Raw genomic sequence first — 19735 nt, 5'->3', positions numbered from 1 at the left:
AAAAATACCTATCAAAAAGTAATATAAAATGTTTGATTTTTAAGATATGTTTTACGCACCATCCTAAAAATATTTATTTATTCCTTGCCTGATGTTACAGGGAGACAGAGACCTCATTTTAAGCTAATTTTTACTTGTTCATGTTTAGCATGTTGAAATCAATCTGGAGCTCCTTTCTGAGAACCAACAGTTCAGGTGGGAGATCCTGTTCATAGAAGAACTGTACTTCGTACTCTTCACCATCCTGACATGTATCTAAGACTGTCGAGAGATAAATCACCTTAAATTAATAGCTAATGTAGCGAGTAGCATGTTTAGCTAACTTGTCGTATTTGTCCGTGAAGGATTGTGACCCGTCCAGAGTCCGTACTTCAGGCTCAGTGGCCGCTGGATCCTGGGAGAATACGCAGGTAAAGATGATAAATGGATAATAGAGAGATAATAGAGAACTATTTTTATTTAGTAAAATGTGTTTATCCTGTGTTTGCTGTCTTTTTCAGCTAATATTTAGCTTATATTGTGTAACATTTATCGATCGTGTTGAGCCAATTCAAGCCACTTTTGTAAGTGACATAAGATTTTGTGGGATATTATATGATCTCTTAGTACTAGGTTGTTTATTTTGCTTTAACGGCATCAAACATGATGGTTTAACTGCAGTAACATAAAAAGGCTGAGGCTAACTAACTGTACAGTAGAACGGGTCTATGACTTCATATTAGGGCTTTTGAAAATGGAAAAATAAACAGTAAATTTCAGCCAAAAAAACTTCAAAGTTTGAGCTTAACCTCAGAAATTTTCTATAAAACACTTGGAAATTTTTCAGCTCCAAAAGTCTAAAATTAGTGCGAAATTTTCACACTAATTTTCACTCAGAAATTTTCAGATTAATCTAAGACATTTTCTCGAAAAAACATGAAAACATTTTAAGCTCCAAAAGTAAAAAAAATTTAGTGAAAAGCCTCAGGAATTTTAAGACTAATCTTTGAAGGTTTTAATCAATAACTTGGACATTTCTGAGCTCAAAGTTCAAAATGTTCAACTTTTGAAACTTTCAACTTTAGTGGAGTTAAACATTTTTGGCTTTAGGAGCTCAAAACATGTCAAGATTTTTAAGAAAACTTCTGAGATTAATCTCAAATTTTGAGTTTGTTTCTTGCAAATGTTCATCTTTTGGAACACAAATAAAAAATTTTGGGGGGTAGAATTTATTTAATAAATTTTTTCTACCTACAAAATGATCCATTTTGTTGGACAAGTATGAAAGTTTGGGAACCCAGAAAGCAGCTGAACTGACAAAAGACATAATAAGTGTCTTATTATAAGATCCATAATAAGTTGATTACTCTGTGGGATTGTATCATTCTTGTTGATTAATGAAATATGGTAGATCAATATTTGATTTGTTATCCAATAGAGTCCCTGTCTTGCTGTATCAGAAGAACATGTTTTACTGAGCAGGTTGATGACATTTATTTAGCTTTGCAGTATCATTTTAGTCTCCCATACCCAGGTATTGTGTTGCATTTTGTCAGGATTAGACATCTGGTGCATTGCAATATATTGTTGTTACATTTAACAAGACAGAAAATAATTCCAGAAGACAACACTGAAGGAAACTTTGGTAACTTTATCAGGATGATTCTTTCCAGAACATGAAATATGCTGCAAATACATCAACATTTACCAAGTATTTCTAGTACAAATATGTTATTACACTTTAAATAAGACAAAACTAATTTAAAAGTAAGTTTTATTAGCTTGTTTTAATTCCTTAAAATAGTTTTTTCAAAGTATTAGTTAAACTTAAAATAAGACATTTTCCCACAAGTGAAATGATATTTTGATCACTATTCAATGATTATTGGCTTTAAACAAGCTCCTATATCTTGCTAAAACTTAGTTTTGTCTTATTTAACATGTAGTAAGATATTTGCACTATAAACAAGGCAAAAGGATTTGGTGTTTTTCTTGTGTTGCAAACAAAGAATGTCAATTTTTGCACATTTTCACAAAAGTCTTGCAATGAAAATTATTTTTACAAGTCATCAAATCCAGTAAGGGTTTTTTTTATCAATGAAAATTTCACATTAATTCACTCGGAGAAACCCTGATACTCTAGCAGCAAAAGACTTCCAGTTTGACACAAACCACAGGCTGTCGATTCAGTTTCAATCTGCGTTGCTCTGCTGCCTCGACAGGATTCATCATAATCACCCTTTGTGACGACACTTCACATTCCTCAGTCGACTGATTGGGTTAAAGCCCGACTTTCCAGTAACGGGAACCTGGATCTATTCATCACTTAATGCGACGGCTGCAGCATCACCCTTTGGATCTGCTGCTTCTCGAAAAATGAGAGCTGAATGTCTAGTAGGGGGTTTGTGCATTTATTTCCATGACTAATGTCCAAACTGATGTAGTCAGATGTGACACTTGACTTAATTTCAAGACAATCACTCGAGAAACCAGCTGTAAAGGCGAAAAACAGATGCAGACATGATGGATACGCTCGGTTTAGGCTAGCAGTGTTTAAAGCTTTCACCACAACAAGAGCTGCTTTTATATTGACTTGAAAAATAAAAATGTACCTTTTTTCTTCTTCACAAAATGAAGCAAGTTCTGGGTAACTTCAGAATATTTTAAACCTGGCAATGTGCTTCACTAAAGTTTATTTGATTAAACTGTTTCAAAGCTCGAGGAGTGATTGCGGAGTAACAAACATTTAATTATCGTCAAATGACTGGTACAAAACTATAATTTCCAATCTTCTCCTTTTAATTAATTTGGTGTGGGTAGAGTGAAATTAAAGCAGAGTTTCCACTTTAGGCTCATGTTCAACTCTCAAAAGAACATTTTAAAAACGTTTTCAACATTAAAACCAAATTCTTAAGCTAGCAAGACTCGAGCGTTTAGGAATCTTGGTTTATTAGCTGCTCTTGCGCAAGGATTGTGTGAGGATTTAACGTATGGGAGTGAAGGATAGAGACGTCGGTTGTTCATTTGTGTTTTTACAAACAACCCAAAGTGACACTAATGGTGAATTCACACCATTGTGTTTTGTAATTTATAATTCTAGTTTCTGTATAATTTCTGTATAATCTGGAAATCGAACTATGGTCCACCTATAAACCTTGGTCTCAGTTCGGTTAAAGTGAATTCTGTTGTGGTTCAAATGCGTATGTGAACACTAAGTGGACCGGAGACCGCTCCAAAATCAGGAAGAGGACTACAGCACATTGCATTTTGGGCAAACACAACTAAAAACAAATAAATGTTTGATTCCAGCGCTAGCGGTAGAAACGACTTGTGGTCTTTTACGAAAGACAAAAGAGAAATCCTACGACTGCTTTTATTTGTTTACGTGTTGTGAAGTTGCGCTCAGTGTCTTCTCTTGAGGTTTTTGTGTCGTTTCCTTCAGTAGTTCTTTGTGCAACACCCCAACAAGTGAGGAGGGGAACAGCTTTTTCAATTAGTTTGGATTGAAATTGACGCAGTGCAGTTTGAATAACAATCACAGCAGCTGAAAATCTAACAAATGTGTCAATTCTGGTCCCAATCGAACCAAACCTGCTGGACTATCAGGTGTGAAAACACCCTATAACTTCTCTGGCTTCTTTCCTGGCCTGCCTGATCTTTTCCTTGGTCTTCATGATGCGATTTGTTGAATATGGTGCGTCATTAGGGCCAAAATTAAGGCTATTGCGGAAGCAGCAGTGGCTACTTTCTTGTTGTGAAACTTTATATCCTAAACTGGAGATAGTAATGAGCAAATGAGGAGGAGAGTAATCACTTAAGTTATTACTAGAGGTGTGCCGATCGATCGGTCACCAATCATAATCGGTCGATTTTCGTGAAAAAGTACATGATCGGTGATCGGCGATCATTGGCTCTTGTTGCAGATACCGATCACCTGCATCTCATTTCTCAGCCTGCCTGTGCAGCTGGTCTCCTCTTTCCTTCACACTGCGCAAAAGTGCAGCAACAAATCCTAAGCGATGTGTAACTATAACACACTGAGTGAATGGGGAAGTTTGTGTGTTGCGGCGGAAAATTCAAAATGCATCAACACAACGAAGCTAATACGACATAAAAACAATGCCATACTTGACGGAGTTTGGCTACATCGAGGCTCACTGCAGTAAAAAAGACATATGGAGGATCAGACAGCAGGTAAAGCAGCGCACAGCTACAAACACTCACCCGGATTAGCATGACGGTCAGAAAGCTAAACAAATAACCCACAAAATTATTTAAGTCTTCGAGCTGCGATGTAAGACGCTGGTTCTGCTCTCGCTGTTGAACCGCTGCTACGCTACAGGTAGTAATATTTCACAGACGGAGCGCCGCTTCTGCTCCACCTGGTAGTGACTCTCACACCGAACTTCTGTTTAAAGCTGCAGCATCTAACCTAAAAAAATACATTTTACATAAGTATTAAAACTTTCGCTGTCCTAACATGAGACACATAATCTCTAAAAAAAATAATCGATCTCTTCTCTGTTCTGCATAATTACTCCGCTCAGTCAGAAACAGCCACTCAGAACTAGCAGTAATCAGCTAGCCGCCATGCTATCAGGAAGTTTTCATTCAGTAACTCTGGATTGTTTATTGTAATGGAACCTGTATTTGCCTTTGAATATTAAGTTTTATACTTGAATTTTTTTGGCAATGCTGAGAGGTTTTATTTTGGCTCTTTGCATTATTTAGCCTCTTCAGAGCCTCCATATGTTATCAGTCTGTTAAAGATAGTATTACTGATAGCAGTACAATTTACACAATGCCTGTTTTGTTTCGTTTTCTTCTTGGGAAAAGTTATTAAAAACAAGTTTTTGTCTAAATTAAGGTGAATTCATGGTTCCTTTTTCCACATAACGTAACCGGTAGTGTTTATGACAAAAAAATAAAAAAATAATTATGTGATCGGTATCGGTGATCGGTATCGGTGATCGGCACTCATGGGTGATCGGTATCGGTATCGGCAGGAAAAAACCTGATCGGCACATTTCTAGTTATTACCAAATCCGGGTCTTGACCGCCAAGTTAGCTTGGAGAGGCTAACGACCACCATACATACCAGTACGATTGTTTATCATTATTCAGATCAGTAATATTATAATAATATAGACTCAATAATATAGACTCGATATAATCTCGTGTGACAAGGAATAGCCACCTTTGGGTGCACAGTAGTCTGAATTTTGGCGCTAAAGTTCACTAATATTCTCTCTCAATCCTCTGACATTATCAAAGTACAGCTGGATTTTTACTCCATGATGTTCTGTCACATTAAATTTCAAAAACCAAACATGTTGGCAATAGCCTGACAAATGAGTGTGAAGAAAACAAGGCACCACAAATTTCTGTTGTGACATTGTCGTTTAAAAGGCTTCAGTCCGACACCAGCTTCCTTCGTAGTAATTATCCCTACAGTTGTTCCTTTTGGTGCAAACTACAGAATGTTTGGATCAATCACATCCCATTGTTGCTTTGCAGTTTCTTTTTTAGCAGATTGCTTGCATCTCTTTTAATCCTTGGCAAGCACTCGAGGAAATGCCGTTTATCTTTGTGTTGAGGCTTGGCTCAGTCCAACAGCAGAACCGGTCCAGAAGTTTCCTGCTGAGCATGCATGTTTCTCTATCTGCAGTCATTTTTATCTCGCGTTTGATGACAGAGTTGTAGATAATTGTTCCTCCAAGGAGGCTGGATAACAAGACCGAATGTCCCGAACTCCGAGAAGCCAATTAAACGGCGTCGCCGGAAATGCCAAGAGAGAGGCGTAAGACTTTAGCTGACCCGTTTGTGGATGGGTTCTGAGGTACCGAGGTTCGCCGGGCTGAAAGGCACCAGGCCTTTAACAGACCTTTCCCCTGAACGTGTCCAACCCGATCCTGGTCTTGACCACCAATAGACGATGATGACATTGACAGTGTCCTGCAGCAAGCCCATGAAGAAGAAGAAGCGGCGGTGTGGTTTTGGACAGAGCTAAAGGATGCTTTGGATGTCGGACCTGGGCTGGAGGAATAAGCGGCGATGTGTCCTTGCTTGGTAACAGGGACAGCGGTTCTTACGCAGCGCCCTCTCAGCATGTTGTGGAAAGCTTTTTTGAACTCCCGGCTAAAACACGGGTAGATGATGGGGTTGATGCAGCTGTTGAGGTAACCCAGCCAGAAGGTTATCTTGAAGATGGTTTCAGGAGGCTTACAGGATGGGAAGATGGAGCCTGAGGAAAGAGAAGTAAAAAATAACTTGGATAGAAGTGTAAGGGAGGGTCTAAAATGTTGCAGAAAGTTACTATGCAAGAATTTGGTGCACAAATTATTCTGTAGTTCACAAAGGATTATGGTCCTTTCACACCAAACTCATCATAATTGCTTGACATTTTGCTCTAGACGCTCTTTGGAACAAGCCGTTATTTTCCGTTGCCGGTCTCAGAGCTGCCATTGTACGGCTGATGAAATTGAGAGAGTGGCACCAAAATATTATGCAGTGAAAACTTCTGCAATCATAACAGAGGTTCAGGTGTCTTTGCTGAACATTTTGTGTTCAGTGTCTATTGAACAAACAACAGTGACAGCCGATAACGGGACCTCTTGTCTTTTTTTCTCTCTGATTACTTTGCTGGTACGACACCAACTACAGGCCTCCACGTCACTTAGCGGAGTCTCTCTGATTGGTTGACGCTTGGTGTTAGACTTTTCAACTCCAGCATCGGACGCGCTTCACACATGTCAAACGCTCGAAACGCGCCTTCACATAAACTTTAAATGGAAACCAGAAACGCTTGACGCTCAAATCGCGTTTGGTGTGAACGCAGCATTAGAATTTTATGTTTAAACCTGCAGTAGATAATTTGTATAAAAAAATGTTTGTTAGAGCTGTCACCATATTGTGGTGGTTGTATAATGTGAGACAGATAATCTGTTAAAATTTTGATCTTCTCCACCTTCTCCCTGAGATACTATCGTCGTCTGAAGAAATGCACCAAACACAACTAATCAGAGCTGGGAGGCGGGGCTTAGCGTTGTCAATCATCCTTGTGAAAACCATTTATATATCGTAATCTGTAGCTATGCTAATTAGCTTTAGAAGTCATCTTGGGCCCAAAACAGAGGGCAAAGTAAGGGAGAGTCAGTGGTGTGTACACGGGCATGATTGACAGCACTATAACCCAGCCCCTAGCTTTGGATATTTTTGGTGGTTTAGGGTTAGGGTTAATGTGTGAAATTTTTTCACACATTTTCTGTCACAAACCATAATGTCATAATGACATAGTGACAGTTTGGACAATAATGTAAAACAAATATATATTTTTAAGTCAATTGATTAAAAAAATTTAATCAGAATACATTTTAATTTAGAAATGTTAACTATAAACTGGCTGTTCTTCAGCAGAAGGAGAGCTCAGCATTGCAATAAGTCGACTCCATACTATCTTGTTTCTTCCCAGTGTTATTGTTATTTATTTGATAGTAATCCATCAGCAATACTTCAAAAATACAAAATTTTACAAAGTAAGATTTAGCTGACTAACAAGTAGCTTTTCATCGAGCTAGTCAGGTTTTAAATTTCCAGGATTCTCAGTCAATTAGTGACTTAATTTCAAGATGTAATGGAAAGACTAACGCAGCTCAAACCCATTTGATTGGAGCAACTTATGTTTAGAAAGTCTGGTGTTTATTATGTAGACAAAATAACCTGAAATAAGGGTCAGAAGCTGAAAATTTTTACTCTTTTCTGTTTGCATGTTAATCCAAAGCTTAAATGTGGCATTTTCCCAGCCGTTTCCAGACTAAATTAATCCTGTTGGGGCTCCCCGCCTGTTCGCTGGACTGTTGCCTACTGCTGGACTCAAAATGCATGTGCACTCATCCAAAACGCTCGAAATATTAACTTTTATAACCGAAATGCGATGAAAACCACTTTGTTCTTTTCCTCATAGATTCACAAATCTGTCCAGTTTTCTGGTCTGTTAATTCTCTTTAAATCGATGTGTCACAGGCGTTTACAAACTCTTTGGTGTTCAGAAAATGGAGCTGCCTTGTAAACAACTGGCGCTCTTGCAGTAACTCTGCAGCTTCATTGAAAGCTGTCATTAGCAGGCTTGAAACGAGCTTTTCATCTACAGAGTTTTGAACATAAATGCGGTTTTTCTGAGAATGTCATAGAAAACGCTGAGGCGGTGATAGTCTGAAAGCAGCTTCATGAGCTGTGAAGGTCTGTCTCCATTGAAATGCATGACTCTCCTTAGATGACTGGCTGCTTTGGGAGTTAGCGGTGACTCTGCTATTGCAGTCCATTAAACCTCCTGCGTGTTATCTATAATAGTTTTCTCTTAGATGAGAGCAATAGGTGGGTTATTCCATTTCATCTCACAGAGGAAGCCCATTGTACCGTTTTGTTTGTTCTATTTGCTTGCTTGTAATTGAATTTCTTTGTCTCCTTTCAGCGACGTAATAGACCGCGTTGGGTCAAGACACAGGAGTCAAAAAAAGATGGCCTCCCTGTTGTTGTGCTCACAGCAAATTAATTAAAGTGCCAATAGTTCATGCCTCAACAAAAGCGGCTGCTAAAGCGCTAATTTATGTTACAGCTTTGCATTTTAAAGAGTTAATCTTTCCTTGGTCCTTAAATGAAAGTTGCCTTTGTTCTTTTTTCTTTTGTGGCATTGATTCAACGTTCCTCTGGGATTTTGGTTGGTATCATCTTGGCAACATGATGCATTTGCTGTACTACAATTTGTTTGTTCCTCCACATCTTGGCTAAAATTGCTCCACTGGACTTAATGATTTAGAGCAGTCTTTCTCAAACTGTGGCCCACTGGCACACCCTAGTGGTCTGCGAGGTACTGCATGTAAACCATTTATTTGCTGAGAGTTAGCTTATAGTAAACAATAAGCTAGCTACAGATGGCTTAAATAGAAACACAATGTTCTATTTGTTAGTTGCCAACTAACTATGAACTACAGTTGGTTAGTTGGTACCAGCTGTAGTTAGTAAGCTAATTGTAGTTAGCTTACCAAAGGATTGTATTAAATAATATGTGTCTTAAAACCGGGTCACTAAAATGAAAGCTTGAAGATACCAGTGGAAAGTTTCTCAGAGTGAGTTACAGATCATTAGTTTTTGAACACTATTACAATACATAGCCGAGAGTTAGCTTACTGTTGGTAAGCTAACTAACTGCTACCAACAGTTATTTGACAAGCCAACAGTTAGCTAACCGAAGGATTGTATTAAAAAATAATAATAGATAGGTGGCTTAAGACCGAGTCACTACCGGTGCAAAGTTTCTCAGAACTTTAGTTTTTGAATACCATTAGCTAGCTCTTGGCTATGTATCCTTGCTGTTGGTAAGCTAACTTTCCACCAATCACTATCAGTGGAAAGTTTCTCAGCTGAACTCTACTATAATGCATAGCATGCCACCACCACGCAGATCCAGGCCTGTGCTAACTACAATATGACGGTGGAGAGGCGGTCAGCAGCGCTGCGCCCCATGCTGACTAACCGCATCTTAACACCTAGCAGGATCTAGCGCGCGTCACACGTCAGTGGGTTCGCTCTACTCACTCAATATACTTCATTATGCCTTGATAGAATATTACATTGTTTCTACTTAAGTAAAAATGGACATACTCTTTGGTTTCTTTAGAGTATTCTATAAGTAGATAGTTCTGACGTATTTGGCGATCCTCTCAAATTATAAATGTTATCTTCTTTAATAAATATTTTTAATATGCTTTTATGTATTTTAATCCAATTTTTTCCTGTCTAAAACTGTCAAGTTTAACAGTTAAGTTTAACAGTTTTGCCACAAAAGCAAAAAAACAAACAAAAATGTTCTTTATGTCTCTAACTTTGCCTGTTTGTGGAAATTCATCAATAAACATTTTGAAAAACTTTTCCAGACTTAAAGTGAACTTTTTAAGTTTACTGTGTATATGCCAACATAAGATTAGGGGTATTGAATAATAGTAGTGCTCCATTTGCGTGAATCTATCCAGGCCAAACAAAGACATTGGAGACATATCCATTTTCTCCTGCATAAATCATCTGACATAATAACTTGTTTTCTTGGCAGGCGCATCAAACCCGAGCCGCGCTTGGAAAAGCAGAGCTTAATTGCTCCCTCTGGTTGAATCGCTCAAATCTGCTGCAGCTGCAAACAAATTGCCTTGTGACGGCAATTTACTACTAGATACTCGCTTCTGAAAAGGTTGAAATTGTGGTTTTGCAGTTTCTCTGCAACTCTGTTACTTTTGCTTTTAATAAACACTCAGACATGTTATGTTGGCACCTCTGAACTCTCGTCACAACATAAGGCATAGCTCTCATGGTCGCAGCAAAAAAAACAAACACTTAAAATAAGAAACTGAATCTCTACTTGGGTAGAAATTTCAGCTATACGTGTTTTAAAATGTGTAGTTGTGAATATATAAACCAAAATGTCAGAAAATGTAATCTTAGTGCATCCATAGATCATATTTATCTCCCCTTGCAGAGTGACTTCACCCCATCTCTCAGCTGGAGGGCAAAAAGTTGCTGGCTATTGATGATTAGCATTGGTTTTAGCTGTTAAATTGTCAATATAATGCGCTAAATCTGAAATATGCGCATTTAAGAAAAGCTGCTTTGCTACTAATTGTCAACACTATGACAACACTGTGGTGGTGGGACTATAGTAATTACATTAAAAAATCAAACATTTATAAAACGCCTTGCAAGCTCAATTGCTACATATTCGCTTTGTAACGTCTTGTGTTCTGGTGTGAAGAAACCATTTAGAAAGGAATTGTAATTTGAACGAAAATTATTAAACTACAGAAGACGAGCGATATCTGCAGCTTTCCACTCCGAATAGCCACGTCTTTAGGTGACAGGAGAACAGAATATCGAACAGTATCATCACAAGGTTTGATGATACCGGCTAAACCAGGTGGTCGGGGCGATGATCCAGTGGTCCGGCGTGTTTTTGAGTTAAAAAATGTTTACAGTTGACAGGAAACTTGGAAATATGACTTGATAATTCTGTGTTATTGGAAGATGGACATCTGAACACCAACTATAAAGTCTTAAAAATGCAAACATTTAAAAAAACTTAAATAAATAAGCAATGCTAAGCCTGGTGGGGGCACAAGTAAAGCCTGGTGGCCCGCCAGGCTTTTAATACACTGGGGGAAACCCTGCATCATGAATGTCACGCAAAAATGAGTAATGAAAAAGTCGTTTTGTAGTTACCTACCAATTGGTAAAACCAGAAAAAAGGGGAGCCAGCACAGGATGAAGCAGCCGACCACAATGCCCAGCGTCCTGGCCGCCTTTTCTTCCCCTGAGAACCTCAGCAGCTTCGGCAGAGGAAACGATGGCCGCTTGTGCGTCCTCGACTCCTCGCCGTCTTCGTGTTTCCCCGCCTGAGCCGCCGCGTTCCCCCTGTGCATCCTCAGTGTGACTCCGCCCATTTCCACCTCCTCTCCCTTTGTGCTCTCCCTGATGCTTTTGGTTTCTCGTCTCGCCACGGTGTAGACTTGGCAGTACATGGCCAGGATGATGGCCAGGGGTATGTAGAAAGACCCCAACGCGGAAAACAAGGCGTATCCAGGTTCCTGCGTGATTCGGCACTCTGTTTCGTCTTCCGGGTCGGGCTCCTTCCAGCCGAACAGCGGGCCCACCGATATGGCGGCGGAGACTCCCCAGAGGGCCGCCACCGCCGTCAGGCCGCGCCGTCCGGTGGCGATCGCCGGGTAGCGCAGGGGGTAGCTCACCGCCAGGTAGCGGTCGATGGAAATCACACAGAGGCTGAGGATGGAGGCGGTGCAGCAGAGGACGTCCAGGGCGGCCCAGACGTTGCAGAAGGAGCGTCCGAACACCCACTGGCCCAGCGCCTCCGAGATGGCCGAGAACGGCAGCACGGCCGAACTCAACAAGAGGTCCGCCGCTGCCAGGTTGGCGATGAAATAATGCGTCACGGATCGCCACTGGTGATGGAGCAGCACGGACAGGATGACCAGGATGTTACCGAGGACGCCAAACAACAGAAACACCACCAGCACCGCCCCCAACGCCACCGCCTTCGCCACATGCACCTCGGACTGGGCAGACGAGCTGCAGTTGGGGCAGAAGTCATCTGGCGAGAAAACACTTGTGTTCTCAGTGGGAACCATTATGGTCGCGCTCCAACAGAGGACAAAAGCTTCCCCAGCTGCACAAACCGCTCTGCCGCTTCATTTGCAGATGCACCATTGACTCTTGCCAACAACCCATAGATCATGAGGTCTGGGTCCTTTGGCTGAACGTCAAGTTTGGTGACAGTCGGTCTGGAAATGCTCAAAAAGCAGCCATTGGTCAGGATATCCGTAGAAGAAGAAAGATTCATAGTAGTGACATTTAGCAGTAAACAAACCGCAGTGATGCTCTTTCTCTGTTGGTAGAGAAGCCAAATGACAAAACACATTAAACGCAAATGGCAAAACAAAGCTCATTACATCTGAGACGTGGTTAAAAGGTATAAATAACAATCTTCTCCCTTCATTAGATCTGCAGCAGAGATCAGAGTAATGAAGTAGAGAAAACACACAATTATCCAGAAGCATCGCCGCCTGTTGTCTTTCTGCCTCTGCAAGCGAAATCAAAGTAAAGACACCCAGATGGAGTCCAAGGAAAAACTGTGTGAAACAAACGGAATGAAACTGATCAGATGTATTGATTCCAATATGTGATCTAGTAATGAGCTGCAGCCCTAAGGCCTAAATCCAGGAGTTATTTACTACCCCACTTTGGTGAACGTAAAATTTTTAAACTTTTCAAATTTTTCTAAATTAAAATTTCTAATGTTTGACTTTGAAATTTATTCTCTACAAAGTTTTATTCTTTTTACAAACCAATTTTCAACTTTTCAAACTCAAAAATGTCAATTTTTTCTTACTAAATTTCTGATATTTATCTGAAATGGTGGAATTTTTTGACTTTCTGAATTTTGACATTTAGTTTTTTATGTAAAGTTTCTGAGATTAATTTCAAAGTCTTTCAGTTTTTCCACATCAGTTGTCAACTTTTCAAACTCTGAAACTACCAAATTATTTCTAGAAAAATTGAGTTTTTTATGTCAATTTTTGATTTCTTGTGCTCAGAAACTTTCAATTTTATATATATATGTATGAATGTATATATATATATATATATATATACACTGCTCAAAAAAATAAAGGGAACACTTAAACAACACAATATAACTCCAAGTAAATTAAACTTCCGTAAAATCAAACTGTCCACTTACGAAGCAACACTGATTGACAACGGGGACCCTCGTCGGGTCAATCAGTGTTGCTTCCTAAGTGGACAGTTTGATTTCACGGAAGTTTAATTTACTTGGAGTATATTGTGTTGTTTAAGTGTTCCCTTTATTTTTTTGAGCAGTGTATATATATATATATATATATATATATATATATATATTTTTTTTTTTTTTTTTTTTTACAAAATTTCTGAGATTAATAAAAAATCGTTTTTTTTGGCTGAAATTTTTGACTTTTTGAATTTGGAAATTTGGTTCTTTTGTTTAAAATTTCTCAGATTAATCTTTTTTTTTTTTTGTCAAATTTTGACTTTTGAAGCTCAGAAATTTTCAAAAGAAAAATTCTATACAATTTCAGAGATCAATCTTAACATTTCTGAGCTCCTCTTCAGATTTTGACTTTTCCAGCTCAGACATTTTTGTTCTTTTCTATAAAATTTCTGAGATTAATCTAGAAAATATCTGAGTTTTTCAAGCCGATTTGCTTTACTTTCCCGGCTCCGATCCACTGATCTACTCCTAGTTTCCCAGTTTTTTTAATTCTTTCACATTAAAGTTAAAAGTTGTTTTTGGACCAAAATACCTCCTGGTTAATATTATCTGAACTGTAGGTTCAGTTGAGTTGACCATATTGAAGCTCTGAACTACCGCTCAGCATCGTCACTTTGAATTAAAATAAGATGTAAACACAAAGACACCAGAGTGGAAATGTTGATCTCCAGGGAGCAATAGCAAAATCATTTGCAGCATTATGAGAAACCCAACCAAGCATGCAGCGTGGCGATAAATGAAAGCCATATAATTATGTTTCTAAGGGCAAACAGTCCACCAAGCGCCAGCGACAGCTCTGCTGAAGGTCTGTCTGTGTGTGTGTGTGTGTTGGGCTTTATGTCATTCGTCGGATGACAGGCGGAGAATTGAACCGTGAGGTGGGCGCTACACAAGCTCCCTGCGAGCGCTTCAGGTGCCGATAGTCTCACTCCGTACCTTTCAGAGTGAGAAATGTCACCTACAGAGATAAGCTGCAGCAGAATGAAAAAGCATTTTGAAAAAAGTCATTGTCGCACGTTTGCGCAGAATCAAAGACTTGTTGTGCTGCACGTCCTGTTGTGAGGCGGAACCTCACACTCGCTATCACTGGATGCTGCGATTTCATGAGCCTGAGGCGGAGCAGAAATGAAAGAGGCGAACTGCTTGGAATGAACTGTGACTCTGAATACAGTTGTAATGAGATTTCTTAGTGTGAGGAGGCAGTGCTGTAAAACAACAGGTTATGCTCCATGCAACACATGTGGGTGCTGCTCTACAGGGGCGCCAAATAATGGTGGAGAGATTTTTTATAGTGGCAACCTGTTTAGCGGGTGTAAGTAAAGTATTAAGGCTGTTGTAGATAAAAGTAGGTTTCTGCCATAAACCTTCTTTTAGGTTTATGGCAGAAAACCTAAAAGTTTTCTGCCAAAATTTAAAAACTGACATTTTTAAATTTTACTGGACTAGTTTTTTGGTTAAAACCTGGACATTTCTGAGTTTGAAAAACTGAAAATTGAGAAAGAACTCAGAGACCTTGAGATTAAAAGTAATCTGGAAATTTTCTGAGTTACAAAAACTTGAATATTTATAAGAAAAAAATCAACTGGAACCAGTGGGATTAATTTAAAAAATGTTTTAGAAAAAAATTAGGAAATTTCTGAAAATTTTCAGCATTCAAATTTTTCACTTTTCGAGCTCAGAAATTAAATTTTGTCTACAAAAATTTATTTTTGTACTAAAATAAAGATTAGTCTGAGTTTTTTAGAACGTATTTCTTTCCAAACTCAGAAGTTTCCAAATTTGTATTTTTTCTTTGCCATCTAATGTATGTTGTTGAGGTGCTGCGCTAAGGTGGACACCAAAACAATGGTGTAAATATTATTTCTCGTCAGCATTTCCTCTATTAAGCAGCTGTTTGTGTGTGTAAATGATATGATTCATAAGAGAGGAACCTCAGAAAGTACAAAGTTGCTCCCCTGTGTGTAGTTTTCTGTTCTCCGTCTGAGTGTGGGAGTGTCGGTGTGTTAGAGGGAAATGAGGGTCAACCAGGAAATAAATGAGCGCTGGGCAGAGGAAAAGCAGCATCAGTGATGCTTCACTCCTCTGCAGCAATATGCTGTTTGCTCTCTGGTTTGGAGGCGATTCATGGGCGGCGCAGTAAGTCAGCGGCAGGCGACATGTTTATGTTGGGAGGTCGCCTGGGTGACAATCGGCAGATTTTACTTGCATGGGCTTTGATAAATAGACCTGTTGTTGCAGCCACATATTTAAAACCCCATAACATTACGACCACTGGCAGGTGAAGCCATTGATGCTGCTGCTGCTGTTGCAGGGTGATAATTTGGTTCACAACTGAATGTTTCTGCAGAGTATTCACCTCCTTACAAAATATCGGTTCATATCAACAAGACAGTATTTTAAAATTTTATTCAGGCTTAAAAATGACACTTTTCTAGCTGGAGTTGTTTAATAATTTCTAGAAAAGTTTTGACTTTTCAAGCTCATAAATTTCCAAATTGTTTTGTAGAATTCTTTTCTAGAGCAGGCAAAATTTGTAGAGTTGTTTTCTAGAAAAAAAAATCACTTTTCAAGCTCGGAATTTCAAAATTTTCTAGAAATTTTATTTAGATTAATTTCAAATTTTCTGTGTTCTTTTCTAGAAAATGTTTTGACTTTTCAAGGTAAGAAATTGCGACTTTTTTTTCTATAATTTCTTTTAGATCAATTGCAAAATTTCCGCAAATTTGGCTGGATCGTCACTGATACGTTAGGTCTAGAAGGGTTTAAATTGTATGACATTTAAGATAAAAGAGCCAAAAAAACAGAATCTGAGAAAAACAGGTGAGAATGGCTGCCATCTTTTCAAGTTAATGGGACGAGTTTCTCTTCCTCCTTCCTGCATTTGCTATCTGCTTTGTGAATCTGGTGCAGAAATGAATCAATTAGCATGAGCAATGGAGCTGCACAACATTGAGGAGATAACACGGCTTCATTAATTCCCGGTTCAGCACGGCGGCTGGTCGTGATGCAGCCAAACTCTCCAGTTCATGTTTCATTCATGTACAGTGAGATTGTTGCAGGGCAGCAGGCGGAGAGCAGCACACAGATGAAATGATGATGGGTTATAATGTGTGAAATGACCTTTTCAGGCTGGTCATCGCCTCCATGCCCTCCCAACCTTCATCGCTTCACTGGAAGCAGCATCACACCGCCTTCCTCTTCATTCTTTCTCTTCAATTTGTGCTGCAAAAACACGACAATAATGGAGATGTTACAATGATGCCTCCCAAGAAAACGGCATTTTCTCTGCTGGTAGCTGAAACTGAACACCTGCTCTCGTCCTCCAGAGATAAGATTTGATCAAAAGCCAGCAGCCAGCGGTATAATTTACATGTGAAATGTAAAGGCGGCTCAGCTCTCGTTGCTGCATTCGAGGATGTAATGGACTAAAGCTTCGTCCTTGATGCTTGGGAACCATCATGGAGAAAACGCCGTTCGGTTTGAAACAGGCAGGGCATCAGCGGGGCTGTTAGTCGGACTAATGTGGCTTGAAAAAAACGAGGGAGCGTCGTTATCACACATGGTGTGGATGTACTGTAAGGCGGCCATGTTTTTTAAAGGTTTTCTGAGACACTTTCCTCTAAACGCCATAGAAGTATTCATGTTTTGTTAATTTACAATTACTAATATTTCCTGGTCTGTCGCTTTAATTCTTTCATGAATGTTTGAGAATTTTTTTAATCTCCATGGCAACCACTCAGCTGAACAAAACGCCTGGGTGGTCCTAGCTCCGCCTTCGAGGTGCAGCTCCTCCTCAGAGCTCCTTCAGACTAGTCAACAGCAATTAGCAAACCACTGGTGCTTTCTGCTTCAGCAGGAATATTTTTCTGGGAGATTATCCTCTAAATGTTGCCCGGGGTCTGGTAGAAGTATTCATATTTTGTTAAATTCGTAACAGAAAATTTATTTATTTTTTATCCCATCGCACATTTTAGGTGATAATTGAACAGAGCTGTATAAAATGTTGGGATCTCATGATAAAGACCTAACACGGCTTTAGATGTCTCCACAACTTCAATCCTGATTTTCTTCGTCAATGTACAAGACTCCAACAAGGAAGGAGGTTAATTCAGATAAAAATAGACACGTTAGTGGGACTTCAGCCACTATTTTAATATATTTTAATGGGTTTCAGAGCATACTTGAAAGGTTGAGGGAACAAGTTGCTTTGTCTTCAAAGAAATAAAACTTCTGAAAGTTTGAAATGCATTTGTTTTAACCCGTTTAAAGCTGCAGTATGGAACTTTCATGAAAAATAAGCCTCAGTGATGTCAATAATGCCTGTGTACGCGCTGTTCAATGCTCTCTTTTATGCTGCGATGGCAGAGCATGTTTTCCTGCAACGGTACGTTGTTTTTCCACCATTAACACATTTAGCAGCGCATACACAAGGTTGATTGGCAGCGCTAAGACCGTCCTCCTGGCTCTGATTGGTTGTTTTTGGACAGAGGCGATGGATTTCCTCAGATTATATGTCTTATATCATACTGTCATGGCCAGAGGTACTCAAGTAAGAGTATCACTTCTTTAGCCTATTTTTACTCAAGTAAAAGTAAAAAAGTAGAGTAACTGTTCAAATATCAATAATTTAATATGTAAAAATTACATAATCTGTATAAAGTTAAGCGGAAATGTTGGTATTTTAAGGACAAAAATTACAATAATTTATATAATAAAAGAAAAATAAAATCAAGCAAAATAAATGTTTCCAAATCAGTTTTCTTTCCATAAAAAACTTATGAAACTTTAACAAAACCCGCAGGTGTGTGTCTGAATTTTGGGTTAAAACATGTTTGATTTTCATTCAGTGGGAAGAAAATCCAGAAATTTCACTCAAGTAAGAGTAGAAATACTCAATAAAAAAATGTCTAGTCAAGATCTGAGTAACTGAACAAATGATGTAACACTTAAAAACCACATCATCAGATGGACCAAAATGTAAAGTTAAGTGGATTATGTTTGTTTTTCATGCAGTTGGGAGAAAATCCAGAAATTTTACTCAAGTAAAAGCAAAAAGCACATAACCCCCTCCCCACAAAAACATTAGTCAAGCAAATATAAATGGAGTAAATGTAACTAGTTACTACCCAACTCTGGTCATGACTTAACAAATATGTAAAAGACAAACATATTTCTGTAAAACTTACACGCTGCAGCTCAATAAAAACTCACTTTAGATTCGTCGGCGCGTCTCCAAACTCTGTGATGCTAACAGTTGTTGAGTCGTCTGCAGAGCAAAAAGCACTGGAGTGATGAATTACATCAGAAGAAGTCCATTTCCTAAAACGTTGGCCATTCTCCTCAGGGATGAGTCACTGCTTGAAATTCATAATTCAATGCCTGAGCGACATCCGTGATCACGCTGCCCTGATGGGATGCATCTGCTGGAATCCACCGCTAAATTTAAATTAGCGTTTTGTTTTAGGGGTTTTATTTTCATTTCCGACTCCTAAATCAACCTACCTGTTGTATTTCTTTTAAAGGATTACATTTTCATAATGTTTAATCATTCCAAATTACAAGCACAATATTTATAAGCTGGAAGCTTCACTGCACTGATAGGTAGCTTAGTACAGGAAGGATGAAAAGAGAAAAACAGGAAAAAGAAAGTCCTACCTTTTTTCAATTTTTTTTGGGAGTGTGAGAGGAGAATTGAGCTAATTTTCTCTGAGGGCAGCCATTCGTCACCGAGGCAGCCAGAGAAAACCTGGAGAACGAAGTGGAGGAAGTCATTTCCTCCTTTCTGCAGTCGATCCTGCTGCCTCCTCTGATGGAAAATACAACCAGAGTGGACCTCCAACCTGATCCGCTGAGGCTCCGCCTCCCGCTCAGACGCTCTGAGGTGTGAGGGTCTGCCTGCGTCCTCACACACCAACAGCCAAACTACCTCCTCTGGAGCGCTGCATGTTTAATAACATTATGAGCTGGATCTGGTAATTACGGTTCCAATAATGAGGCTAATAGAGATAAAAAACAACAGGTTAGAAAATGTCTTGATTGATACTAAATTGTAGCAAAACATTACAACTACTTAAAAGTCTAAGTAAGCTCATAAAGTGCTTTACATCTCATTGGATTCTTATCTTTTTCCATAGTAACGACTTGTTTGTTTGAATAATTACATTGCTTCACTAACATCAGAGATAATCAAAAATATCTACACTGCTATAATTTGTTGCCTTTTTGTCATTAATCCTTTTTTTGGTTCATTCTTCTTTTGTATTGTTTCTACAATAAGGAAAATACAGCAAAGTTTAAGCTAATATCTGCACAAACTTTGCCAAGTTTTTACTAAGAAACTTGGTAAAAATGTGCAAGTTTTTATCATTCTATAGAGACCCGATGGTGCCA

The 19735-nt window shown here is 39.0% G+C and overlaps 1 protein-coding gene and 1 long non-coding RNA gene across 2 annotated transcripts; one reads left to right on the top strand and one right to left on the bottom strand.

Annotated features, from left to right (window-relative positions):
• Window positions 1-138: 138 nt before the first annotated feature.
• Window positions 139-10291, top strand: LOC145554168 (uncharacterized). Its single transcript, XR_014090209.1, has 3 exons — window positions 139-195; window positions 345-410; window positions 8450-10291. It is a non-coding gene; the product is annotated as an uncharacterized LOC145554168 (long non-coding RNA).
• Window positions 1611-19240, bottom strand: adra1ab (adrenoceptor alpha 1Ab). The gene is made up of 5 exons (XM_008424673.3): window positions 19001-19240; window positions 18557-18611; window positions 16466-16567; window positions 11246-12421; window positions 1611-6223 (listed from the first exon to the last, which is right to left on the bottom strand). Exons 4-5 carry the CDS (start codon window positions 12162-12164, stop codon window positions 5745-5747), a joined length of 1398 nt encoding a protein of 465 aa, XP_008422895.2. The 5' UTR covers window positions 12165-12421; window positions 16466-16567; window positions 18557-18611; window positions 19001-19240; the 3' UTR covers window positions 1611-5744.
• Window positions 19241-19735: the final 495 nt, after the last annotated feature.

This window comes from Poecilia reticulata, chromosome 12 (assembly GCF_904066995.2).
Source record: "Poecilia reticulata chromosome 12, P_reticulata-male-v2, whole genome shotgun sequence".
NCBI lineage: Eukaryota > Metazoa > Chordata > Actinopteri > Cyprinodontiformes > Poeciliidae > Poecilia > Poecilia reticulata.
The sequence above is the reverse complement of the archived record's forward strand: the minus strand, read 5'-3'. Positions and strand labels throughout refer to the sequence as shown.

Coding starts and splice junctions, on each gene's coding strand:
- adra1ab (XM_008424673.3), bottom strand. CDS start 12,164: ATGGTTCCCACTGAGAACACAAGTGTTTTCTCGCCAGATGACTTCTGC. Junction 6,224..11,245: donor TTTTCTGGTTTTACCAATTG/GTAGGTAACTAC, acceptor CTCTTTCCTCAG/GCTCCATCTTCCCATCCTGT.